At 48.8% G+C, this 18,626-nt stretch overlaps 1 protein-coding gene across 1 annotated transcript; it reads left to right on the top strand.

Annotated features, from left to right (window-relative positions):
• Nucleotides 1–121: 121 nt before the first annotated feature.
• On the top strand, nt 122–17,919 carry MAU2 (MAU2 sister chromatid cohesion factor; the record flags this gene model as incomplete). The annotated part of the gene is made up of 19 exons (XM_084276283.1): nt 122–550; nt 649–666; nt 914–979; nt 1,679–1,774; nt 3,351–3,445; nt 4,002–4,029; nt 4,487–4,642; nt 5,161–5,307; nt 5,783–5,873; nt 6,485–6,588; nt 7,611–7,688; nt 8,237–8,302; nt 8,598–8,681; nt 9,483–9,532; nt 9,770–9,847; nt 10,310–10,421; nt 11,011–11,101; nt 12,717–12,844; nt 14,192–17,919. 19 exons carry the CDS (start codon nt 122–124, stop codon nt 14,264–14,266), a joined length of 1,992 nt encoding a protein of 663 aa, XP_084132409.1. The 3' UTR covers nt 14,267–17,919.
• Between the last annotated feature and the right edge of the window lie 707 nt (nt 17,920–18,626).

Genomic DNA, 18,626 nt, shown 5'->3' with positions numbered 1-18,626 from the left:
CCCCGCCGTTTCCCAACGGCGCCTCGCGCGGGCGGCGGGGCGGACTCCATGTCCCGCCGTGCCCCGCGCGCCGCTCCTCGCCCCCGCCCCCTCCCGCCCGTGTTGTCGCGGCGGCCCTGAGATGGCGGCGGTGGCGGCGGGCGCGTCGGGTTCGGCGGCCGGCGCGGCCCCTCAGCAGCAACCGCCGCCTCAGCAGCAGCCGCAGCCGGCGGCGGGCGGCGGGGCGGGCTCCGGGGAGGCGGGCGGCGGAGGCGGCGGCGGGGCGGGCGGCGGCGGAGGCGGCGGCGGCGGCGCTGGGCCCGCACCGGGGTCGGGGTCGGGCGGCGGCGCGGCCGGGGGGGAGTCGTGGTACCTGGCGCTGCTGGGCCTGGCCGAGCACTTCCGCACGTCCAGCCCGCCCAAGGTGCGGCTCTGCGTGCACTGCCTGCAGGCCGTGCTGCCCCGCAAGCCCCCGGCCCGCATGGAGGCCCGCACCCACCTCCAGCTCGGCTCCGTCCTCTACCACCACACCCGCAACGGCGACCAGGCCCGCGGCCACCTGGAGAAGGCGGTGAGCAGCCGGGAGGGCGGCTGGGGGTGGCGGGGGGGGCCCTGTCAGCGGGGCCGGCCTGTGGTGGCTGCAGACTAACCCGCTGTCTTCTCTTGCAGTGGCTGATATCCCAGCAAGTATCCTTTTCCTGGGAAGTCACTACCCGGCCCCGCGCTGCTGCCGTGAGGGCTCTGGCAGCAGGACGCCTCTGCACGGGGCGAGCCTGGCCCTGGGGATGGGGATTTAACGGGTATTTTTAATCTCCTTCCGTGTTTGTGGGCCTGTTTCCTCACCTGTGTGGTTCTGTAAAGGGCATTCTGGGTGTCAGAGAGCTGCTGTGTCCCCGCTGAAGTTTCCATGTTTGCTTAACTCTGGTGCTGCTAGATTCCCCAGTTTGAAGATGTAAAGTTTGAGGCAGCCAGCCTTCTGTCTGAACTCTACTGTCAAGAGGTGAGTGCACTGAGGCTGCCTCAGATGTTGCTGCTTGTCATGGGGCTGCAGGGCTGTGTTTAGTGAGAGTTTCTTTGGTCTTGGAGTAGTGTATTGCTCTTATCACTCTCAATAACAGCATCTGTGATGTTTTTAGAGGTTGGCTGTGATGTAAGTGCAGGGTACTAAGGTGTAAACCTGAGATTTGTTTGGTTTTCCTTGCTGTGAAAGGTGCTGCTGGAATTGCAAGGTGGATATTCCACAGCAAAGGAAGTTTACTTGGCCAAAATATTTCTATACCCTTCATTTAGACAACGACAAGCTAATTTTGGGGGGAGGGAGGGAAGTAGGTGGTTTTCCTCAAGCTTTTGCTGTGTTCTTAGGTTAGATTTTTTTTTTCCATCTGCAAAAGCCTTTATTACTCTTTACTTTCTCTAAAGCACCTGTTTGCCTTTCCTCTCACACACTTGGACAGAGTGTGTGTTGGAATAGTGGCCAGTGGAGTTAAAGCAGCTGATGCTTCTGGGTGGTTGAGGGTAGATGTGTGGGCCTGTGTGTTAAGTGCTTGGGGTTTGCTGCTGGTCTGTGTTTTAATGCTCCTGACTCATGAGACTTAACGGGGCCTCAGCACAGAGTACAACTGGTTTAGAAGTTGTTGCTGGTGATGGAGTTCCCAGCAGCCTGGCTTGAAACTGACTGGGGTGCACGTTTCTGTTTCAGAACTCAGTGGATACAGCCAAACCTCTGTTACGCAAAGCCATTCAGATCTCACAGCAGACTCCCTACTGGCACTGCAGATTGCTTTTTCAACTTGCAGTAAGTGATTTATGTCAGTGGCCTTGTTACTGGTGGGGGAATCGCTAGGAAATATCTATATTCTTCTTAAAAACAGAGGTTGGGATGTGTTGTCTTCCCCCCCCCCCCCTAGTTATTGCTGCTAACGGAGAGGCAAGAGAAAAAAAAGTTTGTGCTATAAAATGAGGATCTGTTCTTAGGCTACAGGTTGAATCAAGGCTTGTTTTTAGGAAGGAAGGAGCTAGGATCATTCCAGGGGCTCTGGCAACGCACAGCTTTAGAGACAGGGCAAAATTAAACGCATGTTGTGGCTTGCAGTGAGGGTAAACATCTCTGGAAGCCCGCTGGAGATGGAGCTTGCCAACTTGAAGTGTTCATTTGGTTGTTTTCAGCCTAATTAGCACACAGAACAGAGCTGGGGTGGGAAAAGCAGAGGCCTCTGAGCTGTGTTACTCTTCCTGTTGGGTGATTCGCTCTCTGGGTGGCTTCAGCTGCACAGGTCAAGCCCTCTGTGCTTCTAGGAACAGACTGGCACACGTTGGAGGCTCCAGCTGTGTAACTGCTCTTCAAGTGCTGCTTTTCCTGAGGGATCCAGCACGTTAGGGCCAGGGAGTGTGCCCAGGGAGTTAACTGATCAGTGGGAAGAGCAGGTTATTGCTGAACAACTCTCACAGTATGTCCAAGTTACGCCTGTTCTCTGCTCCTGAAGAGCCTCGAGGTGTTTAACGTGAGAGTTGAGGGAGTTAATTGCTCTTTACAGGTACTTTGCAGCAGAGGGCTGTTGAGGAAGCAGTTTTGCCTTTGAAGGCTGTCTTAATTGTCACCTGTACTTGTCTTCTCCCCTGTCCTGATGAGCTTAAACAAGCAGACCAGCTTGGTCCAAAAGGGATTGCTGACCTCCTTTGTGTAGCTTAGGAGCAGTGAATCATGGAGAGCCTTCCTTTCCCATCGATTAAAGGATGTTTACTTTGCAATGAGTTCATGTCTGAGCACTCAGGAGGAGCTTCAGCCTTTTACTCAGAGCTTTCCTCTGAGTAGGATCCTTCCCTGGAGCCTGACGTTCCCCACTGATTTCTCTTCAGTGTGGTATTTCCTCTCTGGCTTCTGCTCCACCAGAGGCCTGTGTGTCTCCTGGATCTGTGTGCCTTTCTACCTGAGTTTGGAGAAGGTACAAAAGTTGGCAGGTAGGAGGGAGTGAGAGGTGCTCCAGCAGCTTCATCATCCTCTCCCCATCACCTGAAACACACCTTGCAGACTTTCTGTGCTCTTGCTACAAAACCCACTGTTGTTCCAGTTACTCCAGCGTATTGGTTACTGTTGGGATCTGATCCTCATGTGGTCTCTTGAGTTCTCACAGCTTTGTGTGGTATGAAACTGGGCTGAGGCATCATCTTTAAAATGCTACAGGCTTTTATTTTCTTGGAGACTGCCAGGTGTTCCTGGAAAATGAGTCTAAAATCAGGTGATACATTTCACAAGTACCAGTTTAGCACGTGCCACGTGTGAAGCACGGGAGCAATTACATACTGAAAAGTTGCTAATTGGGTTTGCAGTGAAAATGCTGAATTCCTGTGAACTTTTTTACTTTTCATTTCAGCAACTACATACCCTTGAAAAAGATTTGGTGTCAGCCTGTGACCTTCTCGGGGTTGGAGCAGAATATGCCCGGGTGGTAGGATCAGAGTACACCAGGTGAGTCCCCTGGGCTTTTTTCCCTACCCACAGAAAGTATTTTGATTTGCTTTGCTCCTTCTAGAGGCTCTACTTTTGTTTAGAGATGTGGCTTGTGATTGCTTTATGGGTTTTACAGGCAAACCCATACTTGTGCATGTGCTCTTAGATCCAAGAGTCTCTCCAGCTCTTCCTTCCTCTGCTAAAACCGTTAATGTCCACTGAGAATCTGGAGAGACTTTTGGTTTTTACTGACTTCAGCAGCAGCTTTTCCCAGTGGTTTGTTTTGACCTTAGAATCTCTTGTGTCTGGAACTGTCCAAAGCTTAGATACAACCTGAGGGACTGGGATTTTGATTCCTGGGGCTACCATTAAACTGTTCCATCTAGCTTTTAAACAGGCTTTCTGCAGCAGGTTCCTTAGTGCTGCTTTGTCTTCTGCCTCTGACTGGGGGAGTGGTAGCTTCTTCTTTCCTGGGGGTTTTTATGTGTAGTTTGGTCACACATTACCTTGTGTGTAGTGTTTAAGGTGGCTTTTGGGTTTTCTTTGAGCATGACATCATTTTGTTTCGTTTCAGAGCGCTCTTCCTGCTAAGCAAGGGGATGGTAAGTCAGATGTACTTCTTAATCAACCTGTTTAATACCTTGCAAATTACAGAGTGATAAAGCATAACCTGTCTTGAACATGGGCTGCTTGTTTGAAGGGAGTTTGCCTGCTTATCTGTGCCTCATGTGTTGCTGAGCTCATGTGAGCAAACACAGTGTTAAAGTGGACCTGGGATAAGCCTTAGAGCTGCAAGACTCTTGTGACATTCTCCCCAGTAAGCTTGGGGTTGGGTTGGGGGTTTTTCCCCTCGTTAATTCTGACAAATAATCTTCTGGAAGGATAAAAGGATAACTGCAGGTTGTCACTGGAGCCCTTGTGATCAGGGGTGAGAAGTCTTGTCTGTGTGTAAAGGCAGTAAGATACCTTCTGAGTCTGGTTTTGCTGTAAACAGATGAATGTGGCTCTGCTGTGGCTCTGCTCAGCACAGAAATAACGAGGCTTCATTTGAAATTGTAGCTCCTTCTAATGGAACGAAAGCTGCAGGAGGTGCACCCTCTCCTTACTCTTTGTGGGCAGATAGTGGAAAACTGGCAAGGGAATCCCATCCAGAAGGAGTCGTTACGCGTGTTCTTCCTGGTCCTGCAGGTCACGCACTACCTGGATGCTGGGCAGGTAGGTGTGAGCTGCTCTTACCCTTCTGGTGTGAGAGCTGGGGGGAAAAAGTACTGCCTCAAAGTGCCAAATGATTGTACTGAGGTGATCTGTGTGTGTGGGGGGTTTCTTTTTTTCCTGCTGTGCTGTGTTTTCTGTTAATGAAACTGAATTTCTGTAGATTTTAATCACAAATGAAACGAGGAGTGAAGAAATTAAACTCGTTTCTGTTCCCTGAGGAAAGTTTGGCTGTGGTCACTCTGGCCTCTGTATGCTGTTGGTGGAGATGGCAGGTTTTATGAATGATTTGGAGAAACATTTTGAGTGTCTCTTGGTTGTATATGCAAATATTGGGTTGTTGCTAGTCCTGGAACGGGCCTGAAGCAGTCCCTATTCTGTCGTGCTAGTGTGGTGCTTTATGCATGAACTGACTTCCTGAACGTGGGGATTATTTATTGCCTGGGAAGTTTTCCCAGCTAAGTCAGTGTTCAGGCATCTGGGCTGCAGCAGCTCTGTGTGATGGGAACCATCCTTTGCAGGTGAAGAGCGTGAAGCCGTGCCTGAAGCAGCTTCAGCAGTGCATCCAGACCATATCCACCCTGCACGATGACGAAATCCTGCCCAGCAACCCCGCTGATCTCTTTCACTGGCTGCCCAAGGAACACATGTGTGTGCTTGTCTACTTGGTGAGCAGCTCTTTCTTTTTTTCTCCTCTTCCTCCTTACTTAATGTACATTGCTAATTAACGAGGAACTGGTTAAAAACTCCTTGGAGCCAGCAGTGATAGATTCTGCAGACCATATGCTGCTTTACGTTGCGCTGACAGTTTAATTCTGCCACAGCATCTGTGAGACTGTTGCTTTCAGTGATGTCAGTGTTTGAAGAGACTGTGCAAGGAGTCTGGAAACTGGAGTGTAACTTTATTAATATCCAAGCCAAATAGAACCAGATCAGCTCACATGGAGTAGAGCTACGTTGGCTTGTTTTTACCAATGAAGTGACAACCTTGACTTCAGATTCCTGACACTAGTTTCCTCTCTTCCTGAATGTGATGATTCGCCTGAGTGATGTCAAAACCTGGAAGCTGAGGAGCTGTGTGAGCTCCCAGCCTTTTCCTCTTTGCAAAGGTAACTTTCTGTGATCTCCCCTCTGCTCTGGCAGGTGACAGTGATGCATTCCATGCAAGCAGGTTACCTGGAGAAGGCTCAGAAGTACACAGACAAAGCACTCATGCAGCTAGAGAAGCTAAAAAGTAAGGATAAAGATGATAATTTACCTGATGTCACAAGATTCTATTCCTTGTTGCTAATTGAAATTAAAAGAAATCAAAACCACAGCAGCCTTGTTTGGCTCACTGGGACAGCCTGTCTGTCTCTGCTGGTGTAAGAACTCTGCTCTGGTTTGAAACCAGGTAGTTACTGCAAACACAGAAATCAAGTTTTGGGGGTTTTGTTGTGACTCCTTATGTGGGGCTGTCAGTAGGTGTGTTTTCATGCTGACTTTCTGATTGCCCTTGTGGATGGTTCTGTCCAAGCTTTTCATTCCCTGAAGCAGCATCTGTTTCCCAAGGAGTGTTTCCTTAGCTGGTGCTTAGACTCCCACTCCTGACAGTTTGGGCATTGTGGGGTTAGGGGTTTGGGTTTTTTTTCAGGGATCTGTTGGGGTTTTGGTTTCTTTTGTTGACCCTTTCCTTGCTGTGGTGTGTAGAAGAGGAGCCAGGCAATATGCTGACTCTTCTGACACCAGGTGGTCCAGCCAAAGACATCGCTCCCTGGATATCCACAAAGGAATCTTTGTGCTGAAGACTGGGATGTTAGTATTGTCCTAACTCCTCTTGCTGAATTACCTCTGTTCCCTTTTCAGTGTTGGACTGCAGTCCTATCTTGTCATCTTTCCAAGTTATTTTGTTGGAACACATTATCATGTGTCGACTTGTCACGGGGCACAAAGCCACAGCGCTGCAGGAGGTAAGAACGGGGCTTCATCATTTCTCCACTTGTGGGTTACATGCAGGGACAGCTTGAAAAATGGGGATTGCAGTTTTGAGAAAGATCCTTGGGCTCAGATGGGGATTCCAGCAGTGTTTAAACACCTGACAGGTATAGTCAGGATCCTGCAACAGGGAAGCCCTGCAGTTAACCTCCTCTGAAATGTTCGAGAACACGTTGGAGTGACTCACAGGGTTGAACAGTGATTGATCAGTGGCTGCAACTGACACCTTCCTGGTGGAACTTTGCAGTCCAATTCTGGGTCTTCCCTCAGACTCCTGACAAAGGGGCTCTCAACTTTTCCTCATGGTATTCCTGTCTTGTCTGACCATTTCTTGGTTTTGAAGGTTCCCTGCTTTTCTCTGTTCTTCCCCCTACATAGTTTGGGGGAGAGAGGGGGACAGTCCTCTTGAATGCAGGGAAGTACTGTGGGTTTTTTTCCTGCTCTCACAGTCAGTTTTCATCCCTGTTCATCCATCCATTCATCCCCTATTTATAGGACGTGCTGCTGTATCATCAAACTCTGCTGTCAGCCTTCTCCTGAATGTACTTGGAGGAGGTGGGGTGGGGGTGAATTTACCCTGCTAAAAGAATAGTCGTTGGTTCTGGCTCATAAAAGCTCCTTGCAAGCACCTGCCCCGTGGAAAATTTGGATTCCAGTTTTTCTGTTGGGTGCCAACTCCAAATCTGCGAGTGTCAGAAGAGACCTGTGACTGGGGTTTGCAGGTGGTGCCACCGTATGGTGGAGCTGCTGCAAAGCAGATCACTCAGAACCAGTCTGAGCTGGGCTGTGTGGGAGGCCTGTGGGTGGAGCAGCGCCTCTACCTTGGCTTCAGGCAAATCCAGCCTCTGCTTTTACCTGGGAGCTGACTCGGGGTCCCTCAGCCAATCACCAGAACGGGCTGAATGACACGGGTGATGCAAGTAGATGGATTTAGAGCATAAAAATCAAATGCAGAAGGAGGATCTTAAAATACAATCTATTTTTTTTTCCCCAACAGATTTCACAAGTCTGTCAGCTCTGCCAGCAGTCTCCCAGACTGTTTTCCAATCACGCTGCCCAGCTGCACACTCTATTAGTAAGTGTCTGTGATGAGTAGTAAACTTCTGACTCCTGGGAGGACCCTACTCAAGGCTCATACTGAACCAGTAACGAATGAGGACGTGGTGAGACAGACCACAAGATGTCCTGCTCAGTAGCAGGGTCTGCTTTATCAATTGCCAGCCCTGCTGTGGACACTCAACCCACTGTTATTTCAGCCTCTCAAAGCCTTAAATCCCTTCTTTAAAAGAAGTGATGTGTAACGTGATAGTTGGTAGATACACAAGGCTTACACTGAGACTGAATGCTGTGGGAACTATGTAAGAGGAGGTTTACCCACCATTACTAGTTGAGTACTGTAAGAAGTTTCAAGGCTTTTATTTTGTGGGTGGATGGGGTGGGTTTTATGGGAATGTCTGAAGGACACTGAGTAGAAATTGCTTGTTTTTCCCAGAGCCAAGCAAAAGAGAGACTTGGTGGTTACCTTTTTCCCTGCTAATATCCTGAGATTTCTGTGGGTTTGTGCCTTCTCAGCTTGCTGGAACTGTGCTAAGCATCACCTTAGAAATCCTGTCTCTTCCACAGGGGCTCTACTGCATTTCTGTTAACTGCATGGACAACGCAGAAGCACAATTTACTACAGCACTGAGGGTAAGGTTTTCTTCCCAGAATATTCACTGTGGATATTCAGTGTGGAGCTGGGCTGTTGCAGTTCTTGTGTGGGTCACTGAACAGTTGAGGTTTGAAGGGAAACCTGGAGATGATCTGAAGTAGTTGCACCAGTTCACTAGTCTTTTTTTCCCCTATGCTGGTCGCAATTTGGGTCATGAGGATTTATTAATATCAAAATACCAGACTCCAAAGCTGGGATTCTCTCTGGGGGGAGCTAATTCTGGGTTAGATGCTGCAGTATTTGACTCTGCTGTTGGTATTTTACTTGTTTCAGCTCACTACACACCAGGAACTGTGGGCCTTTATTGTGACAAACTTAGCCAGTGTCTACATCAGGGAAGGCAACCGACATCAGGAGGTAAGCTGGTTTCTGATGATCTTTATGTCAGTCAGAACCCTCTTGGAGGGGAAAGTGCTGCTGTCTTGGGTTGTTCTTTATTTCTGGAGTTGCCTTGTCTGGCAGCTGGGCAACTCCTCCATTGGGGCAAACCACTGAAGCAGAGTGTTTTGGATCATACTTCCCATACAGCCCATTTGCTTTAGTTTCCAGCTCTTTAAGGGCTTTATCAGGTTACATAAAACCTAGCAAGGTTTCACTAAACATCTGGAAATAGGAATGCACACATTCCTGTTGTCATTTTGCTTCAGAAATCCAGCGATGTGCTGTCTTCAGGGACGTGTCTGACCCCTCCACAGTCACTTCTCAGAGACAGGCCTCCGGGTCTCCTGTGAAGAGGCTGTCACTGAGCTGTACTGAGCACACAGTACTCTGATGGAAAGCTCAGAGAGCAAAAAGGATAATTTAAAAAGTCAACCCCTTTTTTTCCCCTCATTTTTACCATAAGGCAAAGCTGGTGCAGCATTCGTTTAGGTCTCGACGAGCTCGGGTAGATAGAGCAGCCAAAGGCTTTCTGGGAAATACTAGCATGGCACAGAAAGACCCAGAGAGTGTTATTTTGTACAAAATTCGATTTTAGGATCAAAGTGGACACTGTAGCTCCTACTGTTGGAATGTTTGTGCTGTGATGTGACCTGTAGGAGTACACTTCAGTGGCTGTGGTGTCCGTGCTGTGCACTTCCTAGGGAAACGCTTCGGTACTGTCAGCCTGTATGTGTGAGAAATGCTGATTTATCTTTCTTTTCTCTTCCCACTTTGTAGCTTTACAGCTTACTGGAAAGGATAAATCCAGACCATAATTTCCCTGTCAGGTGAGAATTCCAGACCCTACCTCCTTGCTGACTCTGCGCTGGTGATGGTAACGCTGGATTTGTAGCAGGCTTTTTCCAATTTTCAACTCCCTTTTCATGCCACAAGTTCTGCCTGCACGTTAAATAGGATGTTTTTGTTTGGTGGTCTGATTATGAGGCAAATTCCCCCCAAATCAATCTGTAGCACACGTAGCCACTGCGTGGTGATAAGGTGTCAATGCCTTGTTCTGTCCACAGCTCTCACTGTCTTCGGGCAGCAGCGTTCTACATCCGAGGTCTGTTCTCCTTCTTTCAAGGAAGATACAACGAGGCAAAGTGAGTATCAACCTGTGAACTGGGAAGGGGAGGGGAGGGGGAAGGAGAAAATGAAGCTGTTTAGGATAAAAATGAAACCCCCTGAGGCCTTGCTTTCAAACCTGCAAGCTCTTCTCCCTGTGGATTTAGTCAGCCTTCTGTTTTGAGATACCAGGCAGCTGTTGGGCTTTAAGGTCTCTTCAGTTCTGAATGCTGACAGTAATAATGACACTCGTGCAGCACACTGTGGCAGCACATCAGAACCAAAAGCTTTTCAGAGGAGGACCTGTCCTCCAGTCCTTTTTGCTAACAGAAAGGTGAGGTTTGGGGATTGAGCGCTGTGTTTAAGGTCACTTGCAGCACACACTTTATTCCTCAGCTCTAATATTTGCCAGTTGGGTGAATTCAGTTCTGAATGATGTTTCTTAGGTGCTGAAGGGCCAGTGGGGTTCTTACAACACTTCATTTTTGCTGTTTTGGTAGGCGATTTTTGCGGGAGACACTGAAAATGTCAAATGCAGAAGACCTGAATCGATTAACAGCCTGTTCTCTTGTACTCCTGGGTCACATATTCTACGTGCTGGGGAACCACAGGGTAAGCCTTTGCTGTCTGTTACTACTGTGTAAACCTTTGACTTGTCATTTGCCAGAGAAAATCAGAGCAACTTGTGAAATTAATCTGAAGAATGCTTGTTCATGGATATCCCACTGGAAGCTTACTGCCTGAGATAATCCTGTAGCTGTAGTTTGTATGTTTAGTGACACTTTACCAGTGTGGTAGCCTTTGAAGGCTCTTCCAGAAGTCTTTCTATAATGCCTGAAGCCACTTAAAAAAAGAAATTAAAAGAAAGGAGCTGAATGAAGGACACACAGCATCATTCACCTGGGTTGTTCTGGGGGCAGTTGTGGGTACAGGCTCCTTGGTTCTTGCCCTGTGCCAGAATGCACCAGATACTTTCATTGTACAATGTTGGGCACCACAATTCCTAGGGCAGCAGGATTCCAGGCAGCTTTAGGTAGGATGTGTTGGGTTGTTGCCTTGTTCAGCATTTCCAGTCCTTGGCTGGAACACGACAGCAGCTCAAGGTGGTGTTTGGTGTACATTTAACATCTCTTTCTAACCTGTATTCACAAGGGGGCAGAAACACCCAAATACCCATTTCATGTTGTCTGCTCTTCACCAGGAGAGTAACAATATGGTGGTACCAGCCATGCAGCTTGCGAGCAAGATACCAGACATGTCTGTGCAGCTGTGGTCCTCAGCTCTGCTGAGAGGTGAGTTTGGAAAAAGGTCTTTTGCTTTTAAAAAAGCAGCAAAGAGCTCGTTGCTGCTGCCTGGGGATGGAGTGTGGGGGTGGCACCAGTGCCAGCGCTCTAAGAGCTACCAGTAAAAGCTTCAGATGGTTGTTCCAGTTACTGATGGCAGCATCCTGCTTGGCCACAACTCTGGCACTGCTGTCAGATACACCAGTTGGGGTTTTTTTTTGGGGGGGAGCTGGAAGGAACCTGGGGTGAGCAGCCCCCACATGGCTTCCATGCCAGGGAGCAACTGTGTTTCTCCTGCCAAGGCTGGACACCAGTTTGATACAAACAGCTGAACTGGTGACAGTTTGAAAAGGCCTCAGCTCACACCCCTGCAGCATCTTACTCTGCTGCTGCTCCACTTTTCTTTTCACTTTAGCTCCAATTGTAGTAAACATTTGATTAAATTTCACTTAGGCTTTGCTTCTGTGTAGAGGCTTTAATAAATGTAAGAGCCTATTATATCACTTCATACATAAATATTGTTTAATCCGACTTACACAGGCCCCAGGATGCTTTGTTCAAATATTGACTAGCTTCTTGGCAGACTGTCAGTGTTAATGCTGCCATTGATTTGCTCTCACTAGAAAATAAAGCAGTAACTCTGCCCTTTTTCCAAGAATTTACCCTGCAGCTTCAATTCCTGTTAAATCCTGGTGGTGTTCGCTACGCGAGCCGCGCTCTGCGTCACGGGCCAGCCTTGTTTTCTGCTTTGCTGTTGCCTTTGCTACAAAACAGCTCCCAGGCAATTGAAATACTCATTTCCAAGTGTAGCTCACGCACAAAACATCCCATAATACAATGCTGAGTCTGCTGTAGATGAAACCACCCCGTGTTCGGCTGCCGTCGCCTCCGGTTGTATCCGCTCGCTGGGAAGAGCAAGAGGCACCCTTTCTGTTCCACTCTGATTTATTCCCCCAGCCCAGAGCTTCCTCTCTAGAACTAATTAGCTCTTGGAGAAAAGCTGCTTGATGAGGAGGCAGAGAACACAAACCCCCAGTGCTTCAGCCACTGCCACACAGTGCTGCTCCCAATCTTGAGTTGGCATTGTTATTCCAAGTGGGTTACCGGTCTCAGATCTTCATACCTGTGAGTAGACCTCACAGCAAACAGACACTGGGGTCAGCTCACAGCGCCTGTGAAGCGACAGGCACCTCTGCTCCCCACCAAAAGCAGGGACTCACCCAGGAAAAAGGGGCTCTTCCCCTTGGAAAGCTGCGTGGCTGAACCACAAGAGCTGCTGTGAGCAGCAGCCGGCCTTTCCTCTTCCCACTAGATGGTGCTGGCAGGTAAAAACACGAAGGAAAACTGCCCAGGGGCTTTTATGGGACTCAGTAGTTTGATTCCTCCTTTTAGGAATGTTACCTTTTAATGGTTGGTAACTAAAACAGTGGCAAATCCTGCAGTGTGTGCTGCCTGGACTGCTGGAACTGGAGAGGCTTCAGGTTCTCTCCTGTCAGCAGATGGGCTCTTGAAGCGATCCAGTCACCAGATACAGGAACCAGTCCTGGCTGATTAGAGAGCTGAGCAGCTGCAGATAGGTGCAGGAGGTGTTCCTTGGTGAGCATGTGGTGCTCTTCTCTTCCAGACCTGAACAAAGCCTGTGGAAATGCCATGGATGCACATGAGGCAGCCCAGATGCATCAGAACTTCTCACAGCAGCTCCTCCAGGACCACATCGAAGCCTGCAGTCTTCCAGAACACAATCTCATCACGGTGAGTGATGGGCATCTTGCAGTTACAAGCTGTTTTGAGGCAAAACAGGGTTTTGCTTTTCCTTTACTGTTCCTTTCTTCTGTGGAGTACGTGTCTCAGTCAGTACGCTGCCAAAGCTCAGTCTGCTCCCTGGTATTTAAACTGGGTGGATAATGGGGAAAAGAAACGTGGCTCCAGTAGTGAATTTTTGTGAAGGTGATTTGGTGGGTATGGGCTTTTGTTTCTGGGAAGTGTTTTCTTGCTACACCAGAGCTTAATTTTTTTAAAAACTGACTTTGGTAGCAGGTACCCACTTCATTCTGGTGACAGCTGTTGCTTTTGGATACACTTCCTGTGTTCTCAGGTTAAATTCTAATGTCCAGTCTGCCCTGCTCTGAGAGTGCTGTGTACTCCAGTTTCTCCTGTGGTTTGGGGTTTTTTGTGACTTCACTGGAAATTCAGATTTACAGATGATAACACCTGCAAGCCTGTTGCCTTAAGGTGCAGCTTGCTTTCAGCTTCTAATATTGACATCCTGTCAGAAGCACTTTCAATGCTGCTTTAAAAACTGAGTGGTTTCCTAAGCTGCAGCTCAGCAAGGACATCAGAGAATTTTACTCTTCTGGACCGAAATAATAGCCAGATGGGAATGTGAGAGGTGTGGAACTTGATGTCTTTTTCCCAATGCTCCCAATGCTTTTGGGGAGCAGAAAGGAGGGAGAAAAAGGCCAATAGGAAGATGCTGTTTGGCTTGACTCACAAAGGGATCCTGGAACTTGTGAGAATGGAGGTGTTGGCGATGCCCCTGTGCCCGTCACCATCCAGGAGCGAGCCAGCGCTCCCACCTCCCTTGCCTCTCCCATTGCTGGCTTCTGCTTAATCTCTGCTGGATTAAAAATCCAGGGGGGAAGAGGATTGAGAAACAAACCCGAAATCTTCCCTTTTTTTGAATTTTAATGTGAGGGGGAAATAGTTTCTTAGTGTAATGGGTGAGAAGCAGGAGCTTCAGTTGCTCTGGAAAGGCTGCGGTGCTTCATGGGCTCAGCCCATCGTTCGTGTGGGTGGTGGGGTCCCATGTCTGGACATGGGGTTGGAGCAGGAAACGCTTCCATGTGGCTGCCCTTCACCCTGGATCCAGCACTGGAGTCTCCAGGTTTGGAATGAAAAGAAACCCTGCTCAAGGGACAGGAAGCTCCACGCATGTAAAACCAAAGTCAAACCTGATAAGCAGCTTCTCCTGATGAAATCTTTAATTATCCCCAGGTAGCAAACGTCTGGGTGGTGAGCTCCTTCCCCTGGCCTCACTGCCCTTCCTCCCCCTCCCCAGGCAGCAGCTGTAGGATTTTCATGCTGTTTGTTATCTTGCAGTGGACAGATGGACCACCTCCTGTACAGTTCCAGGCACAGAACGGACCCACCACCAGCCTGGCCAGTCTCCTGTGAAACAGAATAACTATCAGGACAGTGTGTTTTAAAAAGAAACAGCAAAAAAAGGAAAAAAAAAAAAAGAAAAAAAAAGCCAGAAAAGGAGAAAAAATCCACAGGAAATCTTTTCTTCAAAGAAAAGGCAGCAAATTCCTCTTCTAGTGAGGGCCTTGCAGGAAACAGATTGCATAAAGACAACGTACATTTCATCGACTTGCAAAGTGAGAAGGGCATTTTAAGCTGCTTTTACATAAAGTTTGTGAATATACAGCTAGTGTGTATATACCTACTGGTTTTAATCTGCTTTCCTCTTACTGAGAATTAAGATTTAGTCCAAAGGACACTTGTTCCTTCAGTGGTTAGCTACCTACATTCTAAAAGCCCTCCCAGGAAACGAAGAGGACTCGCACAGGTTGGAATACCAGTTGTGTTCTGAATGCTTAAAGCATCCAGGGGTGTGCTGCATGCCAGTTGTCGTGTTCTCTGCGCCCTTCTGCTCCTGGGAGTGATTGGATTAAATCATGACTGATTATAGGGTGCCCTATAAAGTCCTAAATTTAGTTTTGGAGGTAATACTCTTTCCTTCTCATTGTGTGCAAGTCGTTGCCAGTGCTGTTTGTAGCCTTGCAGCCAAGGTAAGGATGAGGTTGGTGAGATCCAGGCTGTGCTGGGCAGGGTGTTTGCAGCTGGGGGTGGTGGGGGTGTGTTAGTGTCTTGGGGGCTGAGTGGAGTGTTTCTGTGCTGCTCTCAGAGGAGCAGACCCCACCTCCCACGAGGATGTGCTGCCACCTCACCCCTGTGAGGGTGGGTGGTTTCTGTCTCCCTGTGCCTGTGGCGAGGTGGGACCACAGCTCGGTGCTGCTGCTACTTCAGTGGGAGGAGGAACCTTCTTGTCCTCCTGTCCTCACCAAGCAGCTGGGAAATGGCGTTTCACACCCTCCCTGCAGCCCTGCCAAGGGCAGGCAGCATCCGTGCCTTAGTGACTTTACAAGAGGTTGAAGTGGGAGTTAAACCCCAGACCCACCATAAGCCAAAGGCTTATGATAAAAACTCAACTGCAGTCTTGCCCTTGGCCAAAGCGTAACGTTTCCAGGCTGTTGTGTGTTAGCTTTCCTGTTCTAGCTCAGCTGTTGGGGTGGGTTTTGAATTCTTGGGCTGTGAATTCCCACTGTGTTTGCCTGTGCAGCTGCCTCAGGACAGGGCAGACCAGGCCTGGGTTGGTTCTGCAGGACACAGGAACTGTTCATTCAGCAGCTTGATAGCGAGCATCTGCGCCGTGTACAGCTCGTGAGGTTCCTGGGGTTGAATAAAGGTGTTTTTCTCTTCTGGTAGCTCTGCATATTTATCTCCCAACTTAAAAGGGGAAGGGAAGATGAATCTGCCAGAAAAATTCCTTTGGTAGGGTTTCTGGGATGGCTTCTTTGTCTGGGGGAGCAGGAGAGCATCTCAGAGGAAATATGTGACCCCTTCAAACCTGGAGAACTTTTATTGAGGAGGAATGTGGCAACTTTGGTCTTTGTGGTCGGTTTTCTCTGTCTTGTCCCATGTGGGAAGAGCTCACAGGGACTCGTTTGTAACTCAACCCCCTCAGTTTTACCACGGGGTGATGTTAAGGGGATGAGGAGTTCTTGTCTGATCACCAAAATAGGGTTTTCAGTTTCTTCTGCTGGCTGCGTGATGCTGATTTAGATCCTGTTCACAGACACTGACTCCTGCAGAAGCTGTGTAGTGTTTAGGCTTCTAGTAGGGAAAACACAACCTTGATGCTGGTGTAGGGAGAGAGTTGTATTGCTGTTTAAAGTCTCCCTTAAACCTCAGAAAAACAGGAAAGGAATCTCTGAGGTCTGTTGTTGTACTGGGTACTCGGAGGTGCCGGATGCAGGGAGAATCCCCGTGGATGGAGTTGTTGTGCACTGTTTGCTCACTGAGATAGAGTTCTGTGTCTGCCACCCCACTCTTGCTGTCTGGGTTGGGAGCTGATGGCCAGCTTGCTGCAGTGTTCCCATGGAAGCTGCTGGGGTGATGGCACTGGGACCCCAGCTCTGTGGCTATGCCGGAGAGGGGCTCATGCTGGCTGTGCTGCTTGGCACCTCATAGCGACAGGGCAGCTCCGTGAGCTCAGCAGCAGAGCCTGGGTTCTGATCAGGAATGCTCAGGTCAATCCTGCCTTGGGAATATCCATACCCTGTGGACTGTTGTGGAGTTTTTTACCTTGTTTCTTTGGGTTTTTCTTGGCGTGTGTAGGAAGCAGCATCCCTCTGGCTGCTCCCTCTGTGAGTCACTGGCTTGCCAGGCCTCAGTCCCTGTCTTTAAGCACCAAAGTGCAATGGCCCTTGTCTCAGCAGCTGAGGAATGACTCCTGATTCAGAAGGCCACACTCAGAACGTGCTCGAGCCCCGTTCAGGTAACCCCAGCACACTCTTTTTTTGTCTTTTGTGGCCCAATCTAAGGCAGCTGTTCCACTGATCACATGCCCATGGCAATTATAACAGATTAACTCACATCTTGGCCAGGAAAAGCACTGCTTCTACAGGGTGGTATTAGAAAATCCCAGCTCAAGGTAGCTGTAGATTGGGCTGAGCTTAAGGAAAGGGCTGTGCAGCAGGTGAGACACCCAGCAGTGCTGGGCCAGGGGCTGCATCCTCCCCTCTGCTCTCAGAGCCCCGCTGCGCCGGACTCTGTGTCACAGGGGAGCGATTCACAGCAGCAGCTCCCTGGCTGCTCCTCACATCAGCACTTGGTGTTGCTTTGTAGTTGGGAGTCCTTCTCCACTCTGTCCTTGGGAGGGAAGGAAGTACTTGAGGGAAAGGCTACCGGCTTCTGGTCTGCGTGTGCTCGGGCTGGAGCAGGAACCGTGTGCGAAACACGGCGGCTGAACTTGCCTCTCCTCAGTTTACAGCCTGGGATTTCCCTGTGACAAACCAGCTCCCCCTGGGCTGTCCCTTGGTGGGAAGCAGCCCCCAGCCCCACAGGGGTGAGGGTGTGTGTGGGGGGCAGAGCTCTGGGTCCCGTTCCCCTTGTGGAATCCTAAAAATCATGTAAATTTGAAAATAACTCGGTGATTTTTTTTTTTTTCTATCTCTGAAACTCAATGTACATTTGTTACAATGTACAGTGCTTTTTAACTACACTTGTATATTAAATTATTTAATAGTTTTTGCTTTTCAGTATCTTTTGTATGTAGCAGAGATTAAAACAAGGACCTCGTACCTGGAGTTCTTCCTGATTTCCAATGCGTATGTGAAGCGAACAGAGAACCAGAGGTTCACAGTTTACAGAGAACGTGACGTGCTCGGTCTGTCTCGGTTTGAACAACCTATTTCTAATCCTCCTTGTCAGATCATTTAATTCTCTGTAGAAACAAACACGAAGTCTTTTATGAGCTTCTAAAAAAAGAAATAATTATTCTTCTAAAGATGTAATTTAGAGAGCTGTACAGTTGGTTTTTTCTCTAGTATTTTTAAATGAGTAGCAGGAACTTACACAGAAGCATCTAATCCCTGTTGTAGATAGTGTAAAAACTTCTATGTGTATAGAGAAGGCAGTGGGAAGAGGGGTTTGCCTGTCGTATTTCATTCCCTACACCATGGACATCAGAAATGTACACAGGAGCTCTGGATCTGGCAGATGGGGAATTTAAAAAGTAAATAAATTTTTTAAAAAACCCAGAACCTCCTGGCCTTCATCCCCCACCATCCCTTTTGTGCTTTCACTGTGACCCCACCAGCTAATGTTCACCCTGACAGAGCATGAGGACACATGGAGCAGCGTGTTCCGTGTCGCTTTGCTGCTTTAATTTCATTTTATTCAGCTTTTCTGCCTTCTCCAGAAAGGAAATCACAATGGAGGCTGGGGGGGTGGGTGGGGGAGAAGGGGGTCAGGGTCCCACTTCACTCCAGGGGCTGCTGGCTGAGTCAAACCCATTCAGCAGCTCCTCCTCGCCGCCGCGGCAGAATCGCGTTGGTAGTTCAGGCTGTACAGAACACTGGGAGAATCAGGGTGAACTGACGCCTGTCCGTGCTCTTCTACTGTCTGTCTTAGCAAGTGTATTTAATTGTTCCCTGCAGTGACCCCTGAATGTTACGTCAGGTTTGTACAACGTATTGTTAAGTGTGTGTAGCTCCGTGTGTAGCAGGACGCGTCCCTTCTGCCAGCGCTCCTCCTGAAGCTGTACAGACAGTCACTCCCGAGGCGGGACAGGGTGCAGCACGCTGTTGCCTTTGGTTCCTCTCGTTTTCTATATTAGAAGAATTTTTAAATAAAGTTGAATTTTACTTCTTCTAGCGCTTTGTAGCATCCCAATCCCTTCAGCTGGTCTGGGCACAGCCTGGCCTGCCATGGATGGGGTTGGTGTGGCAGCTGTGATTTACCAGGCTGG

This window comes from Gallinula chloropus (genome assembly GCF_964237585.1).
Source record: "Gallinula chloropus genome assembly, chromosome: 28".
Taxonomy (NCBI): Eukaryota; Metazoa; Chordata; class Aves; order Gruiformes; family Rallidae; genus Gallinula; species Gallinula chloropus.
This window is presented reverse-complemented; position numbering and strand designations above follow the sequence as displayed.